Genomic DNA, 17,678 nt, shown 5'->3' on the forward strand with positions numbered 1-17,678 from the left:
CCCTCCCCCGCCCCCCCGCCGCCGACACCGCCGGCGCTGACCTCAGAGCGGCGGCTCTGGACGCCACGCCGGGCACGCCGGATAAATAAAACATTACACCCGGCGATCTCTTAAGTGCCGTGTTGATCCTACGGAGTATGGATTTTTCCAGTCCTCGTTTCCATATCTGTGATATGTTTGGAGAGAGGGGGGAATGTATATTTGGTTTGTAACGGTGACTCAGGTCCATATAGTTTGGCTCGGAAAGTTATATTGCCGGCTCAAAAGCTGTACGACTGCATTACTCCGAAATATGAAAGGATTCCAGATTTCTTTGCCGTCTACCTCGGATACCAGAATGCTGTTTTTCACAGGGGTTTTTTCACGGGAAAAGCGGGAGAATTCTGCCGCCTCTTTCATCTTACAAAATAAATACACAAAATAAATATATAGATCTGTAAGAGGAGAAGCATGGTTGTATATTTGACTTTTGAAACCATTTTTCTTCGGGGGGGGGGGAGATTTACCGCCTCGCTGTGGCTAACAGCAGCCCCCCCTCCCCCCCCCCCCCCCCCGGTCTCCTGCCTTCATCCCTCCATCTCTCCCTGCTCTTTGAAGGCCCACCCCCGGGGACAGAAACCTGGCCCAGGCCGTCTGTACCCCAACGACAGGAGAGAGATGGGCAGCGCTCCAAGGAACTTCTGACTGCTGAAATGCTACACTTTCTTTAGCACACACACACTCACACACACACACACACACACACATGCAAACACACACATGTATTACACACACACACACACACACACACCCACACACACACAATCACACACCCCCACACACACACAATCACAAACAATCACACACAATCACTCACACACACACACACACACACACACACCATCACACACACACACACACACACATATATACATACAAACATGAAGCCTATTGGGTTGCATTGTGTGCAATGCCTTTGGATTTACATTTGGGGGCGCCACCATTTCCCTCAGGTAGCTGCTACATAAGCGCCCCGACGGGAAGCTAGTGGGCAGCCATCTTGTACCTTTGTCTGTGGCGTGCCGACGTGACAGTAAATGTCTGAATGCAGCCCGGCACTCATGTCTCGTCGTGTGGCGTATCCCAACACTTCAACACACCACAGACCACAACAAGGTCATATCACAACAAGGCACTGCTCCAAAAAAGCCTGCCCCAAATGACTAGATGATCTGTTTGTCATGAACGTGGCGATGGAGAGAAACCTGAGCTCCGGTAAAGGCTCACCGAACCCTTGAGCAAGCCCTCGAGAACCTGCATGGTACCGGTATCACTGCATGGTTTTACCGTATTTGTAGTCGGACGGCTAAAAACCAAGCCCTCGGATGGAAGGGCGACTGGCCACATCACTTAACAGAGCTGCCTCTTAGAACTAACTATAGCAATTATTGTCTGGAGATTGCCGTTAGTTATCTTAGGGCGATTCGCGAGCTATCAAAGAGCTGTGTGGTCCATGGCTCTCTAGGTCTGCCCGACTGCCTTCTGCCTTCAGCACACACACACACACACACACACACACACACACACCGCCAACACCTCCAAGCTGCCAAACGCACTATTTCAGCCTTGTCTCACCGTTATGTATTTTCACCTCTCTTGTACCTGCCTGGAATGAAAAAGACTCTCTCTCTCTCTCACTTCCTGCTTCTTCTAACGGCTGTCTACCTCTCTCGTCCCCAGCTCTGAGCTCCGGTGGGAATCAGTAAAAGCATTGGTGCAGGAGGGGGGGTGGGGGGGAGTGGGGGGGGGGGGGGATTGCACAACGTGAACCACTTCCAACCCATCGGATCCTCCAGGGATATGGCCCATTGCACAACAAATCCCAGGGGGACCCCTTAATTACCCCATCTGCAATCATTGGCGCTACCAACACTGCCATCATCATCATCATCATCATCATCGCCACCCTCATCGCCGCCACCCTCATCATCAGCATTATCACCAGCCAGCAAGACATTAGCCGGAGAGATAGCGCCATGAGCAGGCTGCAGAGCTAGGGGGGGGGGGGGGGGCAGGTGGGCGGCGTGGAGAGAGAGAGAGAGAGAGAGAGAGAGAGAGAGAGGGAGCCCAGAGAGCAGAGGGACAAAGCACGGGAGAGACAAGAGCGAGGTCCCACGGTAGGAGGAGTGAGGAGGTGATGGGTCCACTGTATGAAAAGACTGAGCGTGACTGACAGGAATAACACATGAATAGATCCAGAGATAAACACCGGCAGCTGTGCTTGGTGACAGAAAGAGAGAGAGAGAGAGAGAGAGAGAGAGAGAGGGGGAGAGAGAGAGAGAGAGACTCTACAGAAAAACAGACAAACATCCATCGTCTACCTTGACATTCCGCATTGCGCTCCTCGAATCCCGGGTTGCACAGGCAGTTCCCGATGGGGACCAGCCACTCGCCGTCCGCCCCGCAGTACATCTTGGGTACCTCCTTCTCCTCCGAGTTATCCACGCACGAACCGCGCACCTCCACCAGCGACGAGGTGTCCGTGCCGGTGATGGTGTCCGGGAACTGGGCCAGGTTGCGCACGGCCAGCGGGCACTTCTTGTAGAAGACGCGGACGGACACCAGCGCGATGCAGGCGCCCACGTCCTGGAAGGCCAGGTAGAAGCCCTTGCGGCTGAGCGCGCCCACGTCCCGCACCTCCGTGTTGAGCTTCATGATGCGGTCGCCGATGTCCACCTGGGTGAAGCTCTCGTCGGCCGCCACCGTGTCGATCTTGCCGAACTGGTTCTCGCGGATGTAGCGCTCCTTGTCGTTGTTGGACTCGTAGTAGTAGAGGTTGAAGGTCTCCTTGCAGGTGCCCATGACGCCCGGCAGGCTGTTGCAGTCCCGCAGGGTGAACTTGATCTCGATGTAGACCCGCTGGGCCCCGCCGCGCGGGATCCAGTCGGTGCGGAGCCAGTTGTTCTGGTTGGGCTCCATGACGTTGCACACCTGGTACGTCCGGATGGGGATGTTCTTCTCGTCCATGATGCTCACCTCCTCCCACTGAGACAGAGGGACGGACAAGAGGGGCAGCGTCAGCGGCAGGGGCTCTGGGCTTCGGCTTACAGGCTACGCCGTTGTTTGGGGTTGTAAAATCAAGTCAGTTGTGGGAAAGTATTGGATCGTCTGTGTGTGACGGCCCAACGTCACACTCCCTGGAAGCTCCTGGGACTAGTTTTAGACTTTACCTCAATAATAAAACAACTTCAAGTGTCTGCTAACCGTTGTTAAAGGGTATAGAGGGTTAATAATAGCCCATGTGGAAATACAATTCTGCAAAATGCAAAACATGCAAAATATAATATTATTCAGTAATATCCGAGTAATCTTTGCTATTTCAGGATATGTAAATGTAATGTAAATAATGAGAGAGGATATGAAAGACACAAGTGGCTAATTATTTTGTCTTTTTTCTTAACCATGATGTAGGCACGCAGCTGCAATGTTTCACGAAGCTGTGTGTTAAACAGCGTTTGGCCCAATAAGGAATCATTAAGGTATTGACATTAAGGTCTCCCGAACCACGATGGGAACAAAAGGGTTGTTTTCTCAGTCACTGCGAGTCTGACGTATTCAGTTGCAATACCCCCCAACCCCCCCCCCCACCCCTCCTCTCTACTATTGTTTAAGGGGGGGGGTGTTCTCCGAGGACAGAAAAAGACGACTCTAACAAGGAACGAAAGACCGCCTCATCAATACATCATGACAACGTCGTTGGCTGAGCACACAGGGTCCTCCGGTGCACAGCTGCATGGCCGCGCGGTGAGGAGTCGACGTGGAGAACACAGTACATGTGAAAACAGGCCAAAGCTATTGTACGTTTGGCTCGGAAAGAATGCTGCTGCTGCTGCTGCTGCCGCTGCCGCTGTCGCTAATGAGCGTATTCACATTTCCGTGAGCACCACTGTCTGCTGGCAGTGGGACGCTCACAAAGTGGGCTACAACGGGGCGTAAGACAAAGCCTTCCTTCAACTGTTGTTGGGGGGGGGGGGAAAGGATCATTTCGTGAGACACTCTAAAATAATAATAGTTTTCTTTTTTTTTTTTGGTTTAGTGGACCAAATGCTTCACGCCGCTGATTGTATTTTCCCGCCGTTCCATATCATAAGGGATCTAGATTAAATTCATGTCGTGTGGAATAAGGAAGATAACAAGGCCGCGGCCGTACCATCCTCCAAAGTGTCAATCTCGCCCCCCCCGTTCTATTTTTTTCCCCTCTCTCCCCCTTTTTTTTTGCGTCCTCCTTTTATTGTGGAAATCAAGCGGCGGCGAGATAAGGCGGCACTTTTCCCCCCAAAAGCCAGGAGCCAGAATAGGGGCAATTGGTCGTAATGAGAAGCTGAAAGCAACCCAGCCGCCGATGCCAGGACCCTGTCAATCACTAGTGTCTGATCAGATGGTTGCAGGCCTGGAGGGGGTGGGGGGGAGGGGCTGACACACTAAGGGCTATACCAGCCAAGTTCATTGCAAATCTTATGGGCGAAGCAGATAACGTCAGCGGCAGACTACAGTCTGGTCTCCTGCAGGTCCCGTTTCAAGGGATAACGAGGTTGTTATCAGCAGGCCATGTTTATGACAACCAGTAGCCTGAATATGATTTGATTTTCTTTTTTGTACGTCTGAGGGGAAATAATAGCCTACATAAGAAAAGGTACAATGAATAGTCTACACTGAAGCCGGCTACATTGCTAGCATATCATACTTATAGGCCTGTTTAACCGTTTAGGGAATCGTACAGCGAATAAAGACGCTCGGGTTGCCGTGTGATATTATAAAGACAGACGGACATGCGCGTTAACCGCGGGGCCCCTGGGGGCCCTGCTGGGTCCTTATCAGCACCACTGAGCGACCACCTCCAAATTAGAGCGCGTGATCACCGCAATTGAGTTCAGTCCCATTCCCGATCGCTTTATAGCACCAATCCAGTCGTCCTGCTGCGGCGAGGACTGAAACCTACTGCCCTTTCCCCTTCATTCATTCATCCACCCGAGGAGGCCCTTTCTCCGCTGCCAAGTCCCCCATTCTCTCCCCCTGGACTCAATGGGGGAAAGCGATATAAAGTTTCTCCACAAAGACCGATTCAATCCGCCGTCTATTCAGGAAACCCGACGCCCGCTTGTAGTATCGGCCTCACATCTGACCATTAGGGGGGTGGGGGGGTTGAGGGAGCCAGCGGGACGAGGGGCGGAGGGGGGCGCTGGGCGGCTGGTGGGACGGTATAGAGGACATTTATCTCCCCGTTTTTTTCTCCCCCGACGTGGGGACCGTGCGCCCTAACGAGGGGGCCCATTGTACAGCCCGGTTGTTTTTTCACTTACCCCTCCTTCCGTGGGGTGGGCGACCCAGCCTAGCTCGCCCTGCACCGACCTGGAGTCCAGTAACGTGACTGAAAAACAAGAAAGTAGCATTATAGCGGAGAAGTGAGGGCTTTGGTCGAGGCCGTCTGCATGGAGGCTGCAGCGTTCGCCTTTACGCGCAGGCTGCTCGTTTGTAAAAAGTATGGAGAACGAGGAGAAAATGTTCAATTAAAGCTTAAATGAGCTGCATCTAATTAGTCCTGTCAGACAGGAGATACGAGCAGCTCATGTCGTCAGGGGAGATGAAGTGGTCACGGTCGACCCATATGATTTGCATTATGTCATCGTCCGTCCATGTTATTCCTAATATATACCTACGATTAGTCCAATATTAGGCTTAGGCCTACAATTGTTTTATAGCCAAGACTACAATTAAACCAACTTTGTCGAATTGAGTTGAGGGATAACTAATGACATTTTCTTTTGTCTTTGGAGTCTAAATATCTAACAGCGTTGGAGAGGGAATGGGTCGACGGTCGACCTATATATCGGAGCAGGCTTCTCATTTCGTCGAAAATCGACAATGTTGGTATTTATTTGCCACCGAGTGAACTCGCTCAGAAGAAATCAAACCAGTGTGCGATATTCACTCCCGAATGTCCGCTCTGTGAGTGAGAATAAAGTCCCCACGTAGTCAAACACAGCGTGGGAATAGGTTGTATTTTGTTCATAGAGATTACACACATATATATATATATATATATATACATATATATATATATATATATATATTAATATATACATATATATATATATATATATATATATATATACATATATATATATATATATATATATATATATATATATATACATATATATGTATGTATATAAATAAATATATATACATAAAATGGGCTACATATTTAAAAAATATATATAATACAATGGCGACGGTGTAAAGAAATAATGGCCCTTCGTAACTTGGAGCATTTGTCTGAGAAAAGGCCCGTAATCCTCCTTCGTCGTCCTGAACCAGTTGGGTTTTAGTCCTCTTGGTTCGACTACAGCAGCAACACACCGTCCCAGAGACGGGGAGCAGGCTGTTGGTTTCAGAGCCTGCTATTTAGACTCAGAACTCTCCACGCTGTGGGGGGGCTCAGTCCTATATGTTTTCCCTGCGTACGAATCACACAGTCCTCCTTCGTCTCATTTTTGTTTTTGTTAAACTGTCCACTTTGCGCCTCTAAAGAGGTTCCCGGGGCTGGCGATGCGAGCTGGACTCGGGACAGACGGCCGATGCGCATTTCTACAGCCGTCGTCGACTCAAGGCGCCTTTAACCCGCAAAATGCGCTGCGTAAAATGGGTCAATTATTTTTTACGAATGCGCTTTTTTCTTCAACTCCAACTGAACGCGAGTCCGCGCACCGGTCCGCGGAACCAACTGTGTCCCCGAAGAGGGCTGCTCAGTCCCTCAGACTGACGGGACCCATGGAGTCACCGTAAACTCCGGCGCACTTCTCTCCCGACCTTACCTTCGTTGGGTGGGTAAATCCGTGCCGCCGAAATAAAGGTACAAATCCCAAGCAAAAAAGAGCTCGTCCTGAACAATATCCGTGCCATGAGTGCCATTTGTGTCGTTGCCCGTGTCTCGTTCCTGGTCGCTCCGGTCTTCTCCCAGGTCCTGCTCCCTCTCTCTCCCTGTGGAATATGATGGGTCTGTAGCGGAGAGCGAGCGACGCGCACAGCACACACACACACACACACACACTCTCACACACACAGCTCACAAGAGGAGGAGGAGGAGGAGGAGGAGGCGGGTCTAGTGCTCTGGTGCGCACTCGCTCAGTATAGACGAGGTGCACCGGACGGGGAACGAGGGGCAAATAATCGTTAACTGCCCCCCCCCCCAACCCCCACACCCCCCCCCCCCCCCCCCACACACACACACACACAACCCCCCCCCCCCCCCCCCCACCCCACCCCCGCCTACTCCCCTTAAATGAGAAGAATTCTGGTCTGTGGCTCGGACGTGTGTCCGTCTGTCGCGGTGAGAGGAAGGCACTCTTGGCGTTATTTTGTGAGTTGTGCAAAAAGAGACAAAGAGGCTTATAACGCAGGGGATGACAGTCGAGAGTTTTTTTCCACCACTTCACCCTCATCTGCCCCAATTTCTTTTCTTTCCAATTCGGATCATATAAAGAGCCGAGTTGGGCCCAGGTTGTACAGGCAACGGTATATATATTTTTCCCCAAATAAGTTATACTTCATCTATGATTTGACTGCTGCGTCATTTTTCCTCCCAGCGGCTCTGTGTGCCCCCTCTGTCTCTCTGCATGCACGGCGGGTTGTGATCCTGCGCTGAAGCGGTCTGGAGAACCGCTCAGCGCAGCGGCGCTCTCTTAGGTGACGCGCGCCGGACCAAGGTCGCCCCCTGGCGGCGCCGCGGGCGGCTGCTCTGCCCCTCACACAAAAATGTGATTGGATTATGGAACAAGTATGAACATGACCGGATTAAAATGACATGGAATTGCACTTTGCTAAATTGACAATACCCACTTTGTGTGCCACCACGTCGGGGCTGTCACGGGTTATTGTCCCTGGCTATTATTTGAACATTACCGAGGCTTTACCGGGGTTTATGAGACATTAGCGGAGGAGGAGGCGGCGATGCGCCGCCTGAACAATTGTGTCGTGAAATTGGAACGATACGTGATGCACTAAGATCGATTTAACCAACGGAAGAAAAGAGAAAAAAAAACGAAACAAAAACAAAGCGGCGTTATAGAAGGTCCAGCTGTGCCAACATTCTTGGCTTCTGCCCAGAGGCTGCACACTCTCCTTTATATGCCCTCCTTCACGGGTCTTCCGTGGGTTCCCAGAGGACGGGCGGGAGGGGAGAGATGAGATGGATGAGATCGATCACGCATCTTACGGGAATTAACGTTAGAACCGCCACGCTGACCTAAACAGACGAGGGAGCATCCTATAGGCATTCTGTAAACACAAGAATGATCTAAAGCCAATGGTTGTCTGCTATCCAATATGCCAAACAAGCCAATATTTTATATGAAATCCCATATATATATATATGAAGACAAACATAAGACGGAACAGGAAACGTCAAATATATATATTGTCAAGAGAAACACACATTTCTTCCTTAGGTTGGCAACATGACACACACACACACACACACACACACACACACACACACACACACACACACACACACGAGCGACATCTTTGAAGATACTGTCAGTTGCCGCTAGCGTTGGAGTCTGCCAGTTCCACGTGCTGCAGGTTCCCAGGGTGTCTTTGCCCTTCGACTGCCCCAGAGTTGTGAGGCTTTGGCTGGGGGCTGAGATAGTGTGATCCAGAGCCATACAAGGCAACCTCTGAATTCACACTCATGATCTCATTACAAACATAGCTGCTTTTGTCTCAGTCAAAGGTGTCGTGTCATGTCTCTCTCTCTCTGTCTCTCTCTCTCTCTCCCTCTCTCTCGCTCTCTCTCTCTCACACACACTCTTTTAAATACTACAGTATACGACAGTACAGTATTGATGCGTGCGTTGATGCATGTGAGTCTTTTGTCTCGGTTCACACGTGCGCACGTACGTGCGTGCATACGTGGCGGCGCACGCACTGTGTCCGCCCGTGGTGGGGCGCTCGGCGGACTGACGGGGGTGAGTCTCAAGCGGAGGTATTTCCAGTGAAGACGTTCTATGCTAGAGCCCCGATAAGGATGGCCTGAGGGAATCGTGTTGGAGCGATGACAAGGTCAGCATGGCAGGGCTGGGGACAGGGGGAGAGCCACCACACCGGAGAGACGCGCCGTGACAGTTGACGGTCCGCTGGTGGTGGTGGAGATTCAGGGCGGAGGAGGAGGTGGAGGAGATTCAGGGTGACTGCGGAGGTTCTGAGGACGGATGTTCTGGTGGTGGAGGAGGAGGTTCTGGTTGAGGAGGTTCTAGTGGTGGAGGATCTGGATTAGGAGGTTCTGGATTAGGAGGTTCTGATGATAGAGGGTCTGGTGGTGGAGGTGGAGGTCCTGCTGCTGGTGGAGGCTGTGTTGATGGAGGGTGTGCTGGTGACGCAGTGCTTGTCTTTCTCCGTCGTGCCACCCGGCTGTTTGATTGATTACACTTGGATCGCTCCCTTTATCTGCCCGTCACACAGAAGGCCTGTGTTTTGGAAATGTGTCAGAGTGAGCCGGCGCTCTGCCTCCGCCCCGCCCTCCACGCCGGCCCCCTCTTCAGCTCCCTCAGAGGGGGGGGGGGGAGGGCGGGGGCGCCGCCGCCACCGCTGCTGCCCACACATCTGCATTGTGTGTCAATCATCCGCGCTAACAGCAAACACAGTGATTTCTTCTTCTGTGTGGAGACACACACACATTTACTTTCGCGCACACACACACACACACAAACACACACGCAAAGACAGTCACGCACACACATGAACACACAAACAAGCACACATGCAAGCACACACACACACACACACACACACACACACACACACACACTACTTACCTACTAACCCTACCTCCTTCAATCACATAGCTCCTCAAGTGGGGCAGCACAGACACACACACACACACACACACACACACAGTCCCCCTCCCACACACACACACACACACACACACACACACACACACACCCTCCCCTCTGTCTTTCAGTCCAGCCCCACCACTGCAGGGTACAGTGTGGGCCATTGTTTTGGCTGATTCCCTAATCCCCAAAGCCACCCTGCAGAGTCGAGAGCCCAGCCCCATGGGGATGGGGGGGTCTAAGGGGGCCCAGCCCACTGCCTCTGAATGCCCAGGCCCATGCAGTGTTCTCCGGGCAAGCTGTCAGGAGGAGGACTGTCCCCTGGAGGTCAGGGCGTGTGGGAGTCAGGCAGAGCAGCAATGGATGAGCAGATGAAAGGAGCAGCGGGGTAGTATCTCAGAACCAGCCGACAGTATGTCAGAGACTGAGATAAGATGCAGTGGGCTGGAAACGACTCCGCACACAACCACACACGCACACACACACACGCACACACACACACACACACGCACACACACACACAGACACACACATACAGACACAAAATCACACACACACACAGACACACACACACACACACAGACACACACACACACACACACACACACACACACACACACACACACACACACACAGGCACACACACATACATACACACACACACAGACACAAAATCACACACACACACACACACACACAGACACACACACACACACACACACACACACAGAGGCACACACACACAAACACACACAGACACAAAATCACACACACACACACACACACACACACACACAGGCACACACACCTTCGCTCGGCTCCAATAAAACCGGAGGGACGCACGACGGGCCCCGGTTTTCCTTGCGTGTAATCTCATCCTCTCTCGTGGCTTTGCATTGCAGACGCGCCAAAAACCAACGGCATCTTCTTCATGTGACGCTGGCTCCTGCTTAGCGCTCGACGAACGCAGCGTCCCAGACAGGCACACGGCATCACACGCACGTACGGCGGGCAGCGCCTGCCTCCAGTCTTGTATAAAGTACTTGAAAGCGATACTTGAGTAAAATTTACAAGTATCTCACCAGAAAATGACTTTGGTAGAAGTTAAAGTCCCCTTTTAAAATATTACTTGAGTAAAAGTCTTAAAGTACCTGACATTTTGTGTGCTTAAGTATCAAAAGTAATTGTCTGATATAAAATGTACTGAAGTATTAAAAGTAAGAGTAAAAGTAAAGGTATTTTTTTAAGGTATATTGGTTAAAATATTTCTTGCAAATACGGCCACGGGTGTTTAACGTTATCTTCGTCACCACCACGGAGTTCACCAAGTTCGCCACTGTAGTCGAGATGCTCGTCATCTGCTACCGGAGTGGTAACGTTAGCAGCAGAGCCTGCAGCAGGTGCTTCCATGACGGCATCAATAATGTGACATGCCCGGACAAGCGGGACTTCTTCTTCTTCGCACTTGGCGGTTGACATGACAACAAACGGACACTACGTCACCAACTCAAACTTCTTCTGATGTTAAAATGTAGTAACGAGTAACGAAAATGGTTAGGAGAAATGTATCGGAGTAAAAGTACACATTTTATTCAGGACATGTAGTGGAGTAAAAGTGAAAGTTGTCAGAAATATAAATGACGAAGTAAAGTACAGATATGTGAAAATTGTACTTAAGTACAGTAACAAAGTATTTGTACTTTGTTACATTACAACACTGCCTGCCTCTGACGCTCTCGTCTCCCTCACAGCACCACCACCGTGTGCTCACGGTAAACGGAGTGCACTCATGTCGTTAGCGTGTCCTTAGCCGAGACAGCTACGCGAATCACATCACAGCGGATGCTTGGTCTTCGCCGCCCGCTCGCTCTAGACCCGCTCACCAGCAGGTCCCTGCGTTTCAAACAGCAGACGCCAACGTAGGCCCGGCAGTATAGGGCTACTCTCTGCTACCTCTTGGGCAGTTGTGGCGCATTTCCACCGGCGGGTATATACGCTTCGGAACGCCAGCACGCCTCAGCCGAGTAGCGAGGGCGGCGATAGCCACGGCAGCTACGTAAGCGTCGTGGTCTCATAGCTAACCCGACGCCGTGTGACGCTGATGAATCCAAGGAAAAAGAAGAACGCGACACAATGAACAAAGAGCGACAATGTGGGACGTCCAAGAAGGACGAGGCAAACTTTTGCGCGACAGTTTCTTCAATAAACAGAGCTTTCGCCGTTGTCGAGAAATACCTCACGGATACTGCGTTTGTTTGTTAATTATCCCCCTGTCGCACGGAAGGGACGATTCCATCCAACCAATCAACGGACGGTGTGTGTGTGTAGCTCGAACTTGCCGGGACCCTTTCAGGCGTCTCAGTACCCCCAACGGAGGAGTAGTACTGCGAGACGAGTACGGCTCAATACGGCTCAGTCCGGGTCACGCCCACTTTTGGCGGTGGAAACGCGACCCGTGCCGCACCTTAGCAGACTGAACCGACCCCGCCCTCTGCGGTGGAAGTGCACCAGTAGTGGCTTTACATCACATGTGTGGCCTCGAAGACACTTTGATCACAGGCTTCAGTGGGATGAAATGGAGGAGTCGTACGAGCAAAACCAAACCTTAAATCGCTCACACATGCAGAAGCCGCAACATTGTGCACGCTCAGTCCTCCTGCAATAACAACATCCCACTCCCCAACACCATCCAAACACACACACCCACACACACACACACACACACACACACACACACACACACACAGCTGCCATCTTTAGCCTGTGGTCCACGGTGCGGTTTCACCCATTTTGTGCCGTGTGCCACCCACCTCCTAACCCCATGATGGGGTTCTGTCAGTCGATAAGCATCGCCACAGGTCTAAAGGTCCCACCCAGCAGGAGGCCAGACTCTCTTTGCAGCTCTGCGGGGGTAAAACGCAACCAACCGACACTGTATTATTTTTGTCATTTCAGAATGGGTGACTTTTTTCTCAAGTTTTTTTTCTTCCTGTTGTTTTCTGGATTTTTGTTGCGTGTGATTTCTTTCATATGCAGGTGTACTGTTGTTGTGTGTGGTCGGTCCTTTGTCCTCCATTTGCTGTTTATCTTGGGGTGAAATGTTGGTCTGGAAAAATAAGTCAGGCCGGTGTGAGACATAGCAGCAGGAAGCCATGTCCCCAAGTGCTTTTATAGCTTACATCGCTACCCACACACACACACACGCACGCACACACGCACACACACACACACACACACACACACAAGGAGACATGCCACATACATGCCAACCTTCGAAATACGTGGAATCAGTCACACTTTGTAAAAGTCGGAAAAAAAAAGTAACTGGAGTCTGGAAATGAAATGTGCAATTTAACGACAATAAGATGTAACACAAAGCCTAATGACAGTTGCAGCTCACTCTTATTTGTTACCTAAAACCCACAAACTGAACAGTAGTCTTTTTTGGTTGTCTGATTAAGTCGCTGCCAGCGAGCGCTGCAAGTGTCTGCGGCAGCACGTTCACTCAAGCTCCTCAAACTTTATTTAAAAGATTAGTTTCAGAAAATGAAAGACATTTGGCAGCTTCGCCTGACACACACAGTGCCCAGAGGCGAGAGGATTTAAGATTCTTTGAAAGGATTTTACAGCATTGTGTCATGAGCTTTACAACAACTTCCCCTCATCTGCGAGAGAACAGGAGAGAGATACTCAGGTCTCTGGGAAGAGATTGTGGACTGTCGCCTCTCTCTTTCGATTTAGACTAACTTTATTTGCACGACCGTGCTCAAGTAAAACAAAGCCAGAATTTTTCGAACAGTAAGGGATAAAAACAGTAAGGAATAAAGAGTAAAGAATGTGTGTGTGTGTGTGTGTGTGTGTTGTGTGTGTGTGTGTGTGTGTATGTGTGCGTGCAGGATGTGTGTATAAAGGTATTAAGAATCACCAAATGACTTTTATCGTTTTTTTCTGCTCACTGTTTTTGTATTGTAGCCTTTTTACATATTTTCCTGTAAACTCTTTTGGCATCCTCCTGTCATCTATTTCCATTTTTCCTAGACTTCACTTGTCTAGCAGTGCGCGTTAGGACGGCTTGGGTTGACAGCTGCTAGCTAGCGATATCAAGACGGCGTGTAACTCTTCTCATTGTGGAGATTCAGTGCTGGAAATGCAGACAGCAAACAGCTGGGGCAGGTGGCACGGCACCTTATCACGTGCGCCGGTTGATACAGCCACACAGATTGTACGTAGGCGGGCGCAGGAGAGAAAGACGAAGATGGTGGTGGAGGAGAACAGTGCATTTCAGTTCAATACAAACTGTGTCGCTATCTAAGCCTCAGAATGAGCACTTCAGAAATGGCATTTGAAACAACCAATTGCTAAATGTTTTTGAATATCATATTGTCATGTTGAATTATTCCTTTAAGAAAGGGAAAGAGAATCCACTGTGGTATTCCCTCTCTGTGTCTTCTCGTCGTATTGCCAACACCTGTCTCAGCAGGCATCAGTGATACGGGCCCGGTAGGAGGGGTAGGGGGGGTAGGAGGGGTAGGGGGGGGGGGGTAGGAGGGGGTAGGAAGGGTAAGGGGGGGTAGGAAGGTTGCACTGAGTGTGAATGTGACTCCACGGTGGGCCTGGCCAGAGCACTGTTGCTATGGCGTCCCGTGGCTAAGCCATGGCAGCAGCACAGGCTTATTGAGTTGCAGAGAAGAGGAGGAGAGCTGTCGAGCTGTCAGGAGAACAGAGGGGAGCGCAAACAACACACACACAAACACACACACACACACACACACACACACACACACACACACACACACACACACACACGCACACACTGTACCGATGTGTACACACAAGCCACAGCCGAATGGAAGCAGAGCCAGCCACAGATTTTTACAACAAACACTGTACATCAACTTATTTGCATACAAAGACCACCATCCACTCACACTTTACACAAAGGATGTGTGTACCACACGCACATGGATGTGCGTGTGTCTGTGTGCGCACAACACACACACACACACACACACACACACACACAAACATTCACACAAACACAAACACAAACACACACACACACACATACCAAATAACCATGTTACTTTGAAAATGATGTCTACCTGTATGCTTTAAATAAGCACATCCAAGTATACACACACACACACACACACACACACACCCACACACACACACACACACACACACACACACACACACACACACACACACACACACACTAAATAACCATGTTACTTTGAAAACAAGGATTTCCCAAGATCTGGCAGATGTCTACCTGTATGCTTTAAATAAGCACATCCAAGTATACCCCCCCCCGCCCCACACACACACACACACACACAACACACACACACACACACACACACACACACACAGGCAGGCAGGCAGGCGGTAAAAGAGCACAAGCGCGCGCGAGAAAGCGGTACAGTCACAGGCCGGCTCCAAACACACAGTCAGCAGCTCAGTGGAGCAGCGTGCGACAGCGGGAGCCGATAACCACGTCAGAGCCGACACCACACATCAAACTCAAGAGCTGGGGGACTCACACAGATGCAGATGGCTGCCTGCCTCTCCCCCCCCCCCCGCCTGCCACCTCAACCGACTCAGGCAGGGAGCTGGAGCTAGACGTGTGCAGCAAATAACAAGACGGTAAGAGGAAGACACACACACACACACATGCAGACACACACACACACACACCTACACATGCATACACATGCACATACATGCACATGCACATGCACATACCCGCACATGTTCATACACACAAATGCTGACATATGCACGTGCCAATACGGGCACATACACACACACACACCACACACACAAACACACACACACACACACACTTTCACGAATGCAGTGCTTACACACAACCACACACACACAACAGGCACACACACACAAACACGCAGACATATGCACGTGCCCACACGTGCACGTACACACACACACACCCACACACACTTTCACGAACACAATGCACACTGACACCATCACACACACACACACACAACACACACATACACACACACAAATACACACCCACAAACACACAAACACACACAAATGCCCTCAGAGCTTGCACCTTGGCGCCAAAATAGCAATTACCCGTCTTGTGCAGTCAGATAGGAGTGTGTGTGTGCCGAGCAGCCAGCGGAGCAGTAAGACGTCAATATGGCACGTCGGTGTCTCTCCACATGTGGACAAAGAGGGCTCCAGGCCTCCAGCTGCGAGCGTTGGCCGCCTGCCCGCCATGGATTTCAGGTCATTCTCATTTAAATGTGGAAGCTGAGAGGGAAGCCCTGGAGAACGGGTAAACACGCAAACATGAAAACATGATCTGAGACCGTAGTGTAATCACAGCCTCTTTGAGGACGGGAAAACTCAGAAGAGGCTGCTTGCAAACCTTGAAGTCTCTGGCTGCTGGGATTTTAGGGAAAAAAAAAACGGGATTTTAGGGGGAAAAAAAAAAAGAAAGGAAAACTCCCTCAAAAGGAGAAGATGAATGCATCCGTTTTTTTATGTATGAAAAACCGAAAAACCAAATAAAAAATGCCGTTTACATCTGAGATGCTGAGCCGTTGCTAGACGGATAACAACAAAAGAGCAGGCTCCATCCCCTCACGCTGTCCCCCCCACATTCAGCTCAACGGGTGAGCAGGAGTCAGCGGCAGCTGGGTAATGACGGACGGCCCGCGGTGCACCTCGGGCCAGCGGCGGTGATGATGTGCACCAGACGACTCCGGCCACGTCCTGCGTGTCAGAGCCCAGTCGCCGCCCGCGATAGCAGGAGAACGCCGATCGTTTCACAGCGGACATTACGCAACGATTAGGGGAAGAGAGTGCGCGACACTGACCACATGAATGCGATAATGTCGCATGAAGGAATTACCGTCGCTAACATTAACGCCCTTACCTTAGTTCCGTGAGCGCCGTTAGTAAGCATGAGCACCGGCTTTACTGAAGGATTACTAGACCATGAGTTAACTGTGAAGTCATCCTTAGTTAATTGCTGGTTGATACTTATCACTGCATAAACTAATTAACAATTATTGAATTACTGAATGATTGTTTTAGTATATACCACACGTGAACACTCAAAAAATAAACCAGATAACACTTTTTTAATTTGTTTTTTACGACAGCGTCACGATATCATACCATAACAATATCCCGAGATAGCCAACCAATCAAATCGCGCCATCTTAGGAGGTTCACTCGTAGCATATACTAACATTAACTCTTAGTTCATCATTGTATCCTTATTGTGAAGTGTAACCCAGCCAGCTGCGTCTCTCTCTCTCTTCCTCTGTATCTCTCTCTCTCTCTCTCTCTCTCTCTCTCTCTCTCTCTCTCTCTCTCTCTCTCTCTCTCTCCTCTCTCTCTCTCTCTCTCTCTCTCTCTCTCTCTCTCTCTCTCTCTCTCTCTCTCTCTCTCTCTCTCTCTGTATCGTGTGTGTTTAGTGTTGCTGTGTGAACCCGGTTGGCCGCTGCGTTGACTCATTGCTTTGCCGAGCGCAGGAGCCGGTCTGAACATTAGGCCACTTAAACCACCATGAGTCCACTTACAGCTAAAAGCAGGTGTGCTATATGCAGTGGCCATACGTCCCCCCCCCCCCCGTCCCCCGTCCCCGTCCCCCCCCCGCCCCCCCCCATCATCACTTCAACCTCTCAATCACCGTCTAACCACCATGAAAACCTACCCCCCCCCCCCCCCACACACACACACACACACACACACACACACACACACACACACACACACACACACACACACACACACACACACACACACACACAC

At 50.5% G+C, this 17,678-nt stretch overlaps 1 protein-coding gene across 1 annotated transcript; it reads right to left on the reverse strand.

Moving 5' to 3' along the window:
- Positions 1–1,045: 1,045 nt before the first annotated feature.
- On the reverse strand, positions 1,046–7,004 carry LOC311370703 (ephrin type-A receptor 4-like; the record flags this gene model as incomplete). Its single annotated transcript, XM_084489035.1, has 4 exons — positions 6,855–7,004; positions 5,340–5,407; positions 2,361–3,024; positions 1,046–1,128 (listed from the first exon to the last, which is right to left on the reverse strand). Coding segments are annotated over exons 1-4 (912 nt in total), but the record flags the coding sequence as incomplete, so codon positions are not given.
- Between the last annotated feature and the right edge of the window lie 10,674 nt (positions 7,005–17,678).

Source organism: Micromesistius poutassou, assembly GCF_964030765.1.
Source record: "Micromesistius poutassou genome assembly, contig: SCAFFOLD_1084, whole genome shotgun sequence".
NCBI classification, from domain to species: Eukaryota; Metazoa; Chordata; class Actinopteri; order Gadiformes; family Gadidae; genus Micromesistius; species Micromesistius poutassou.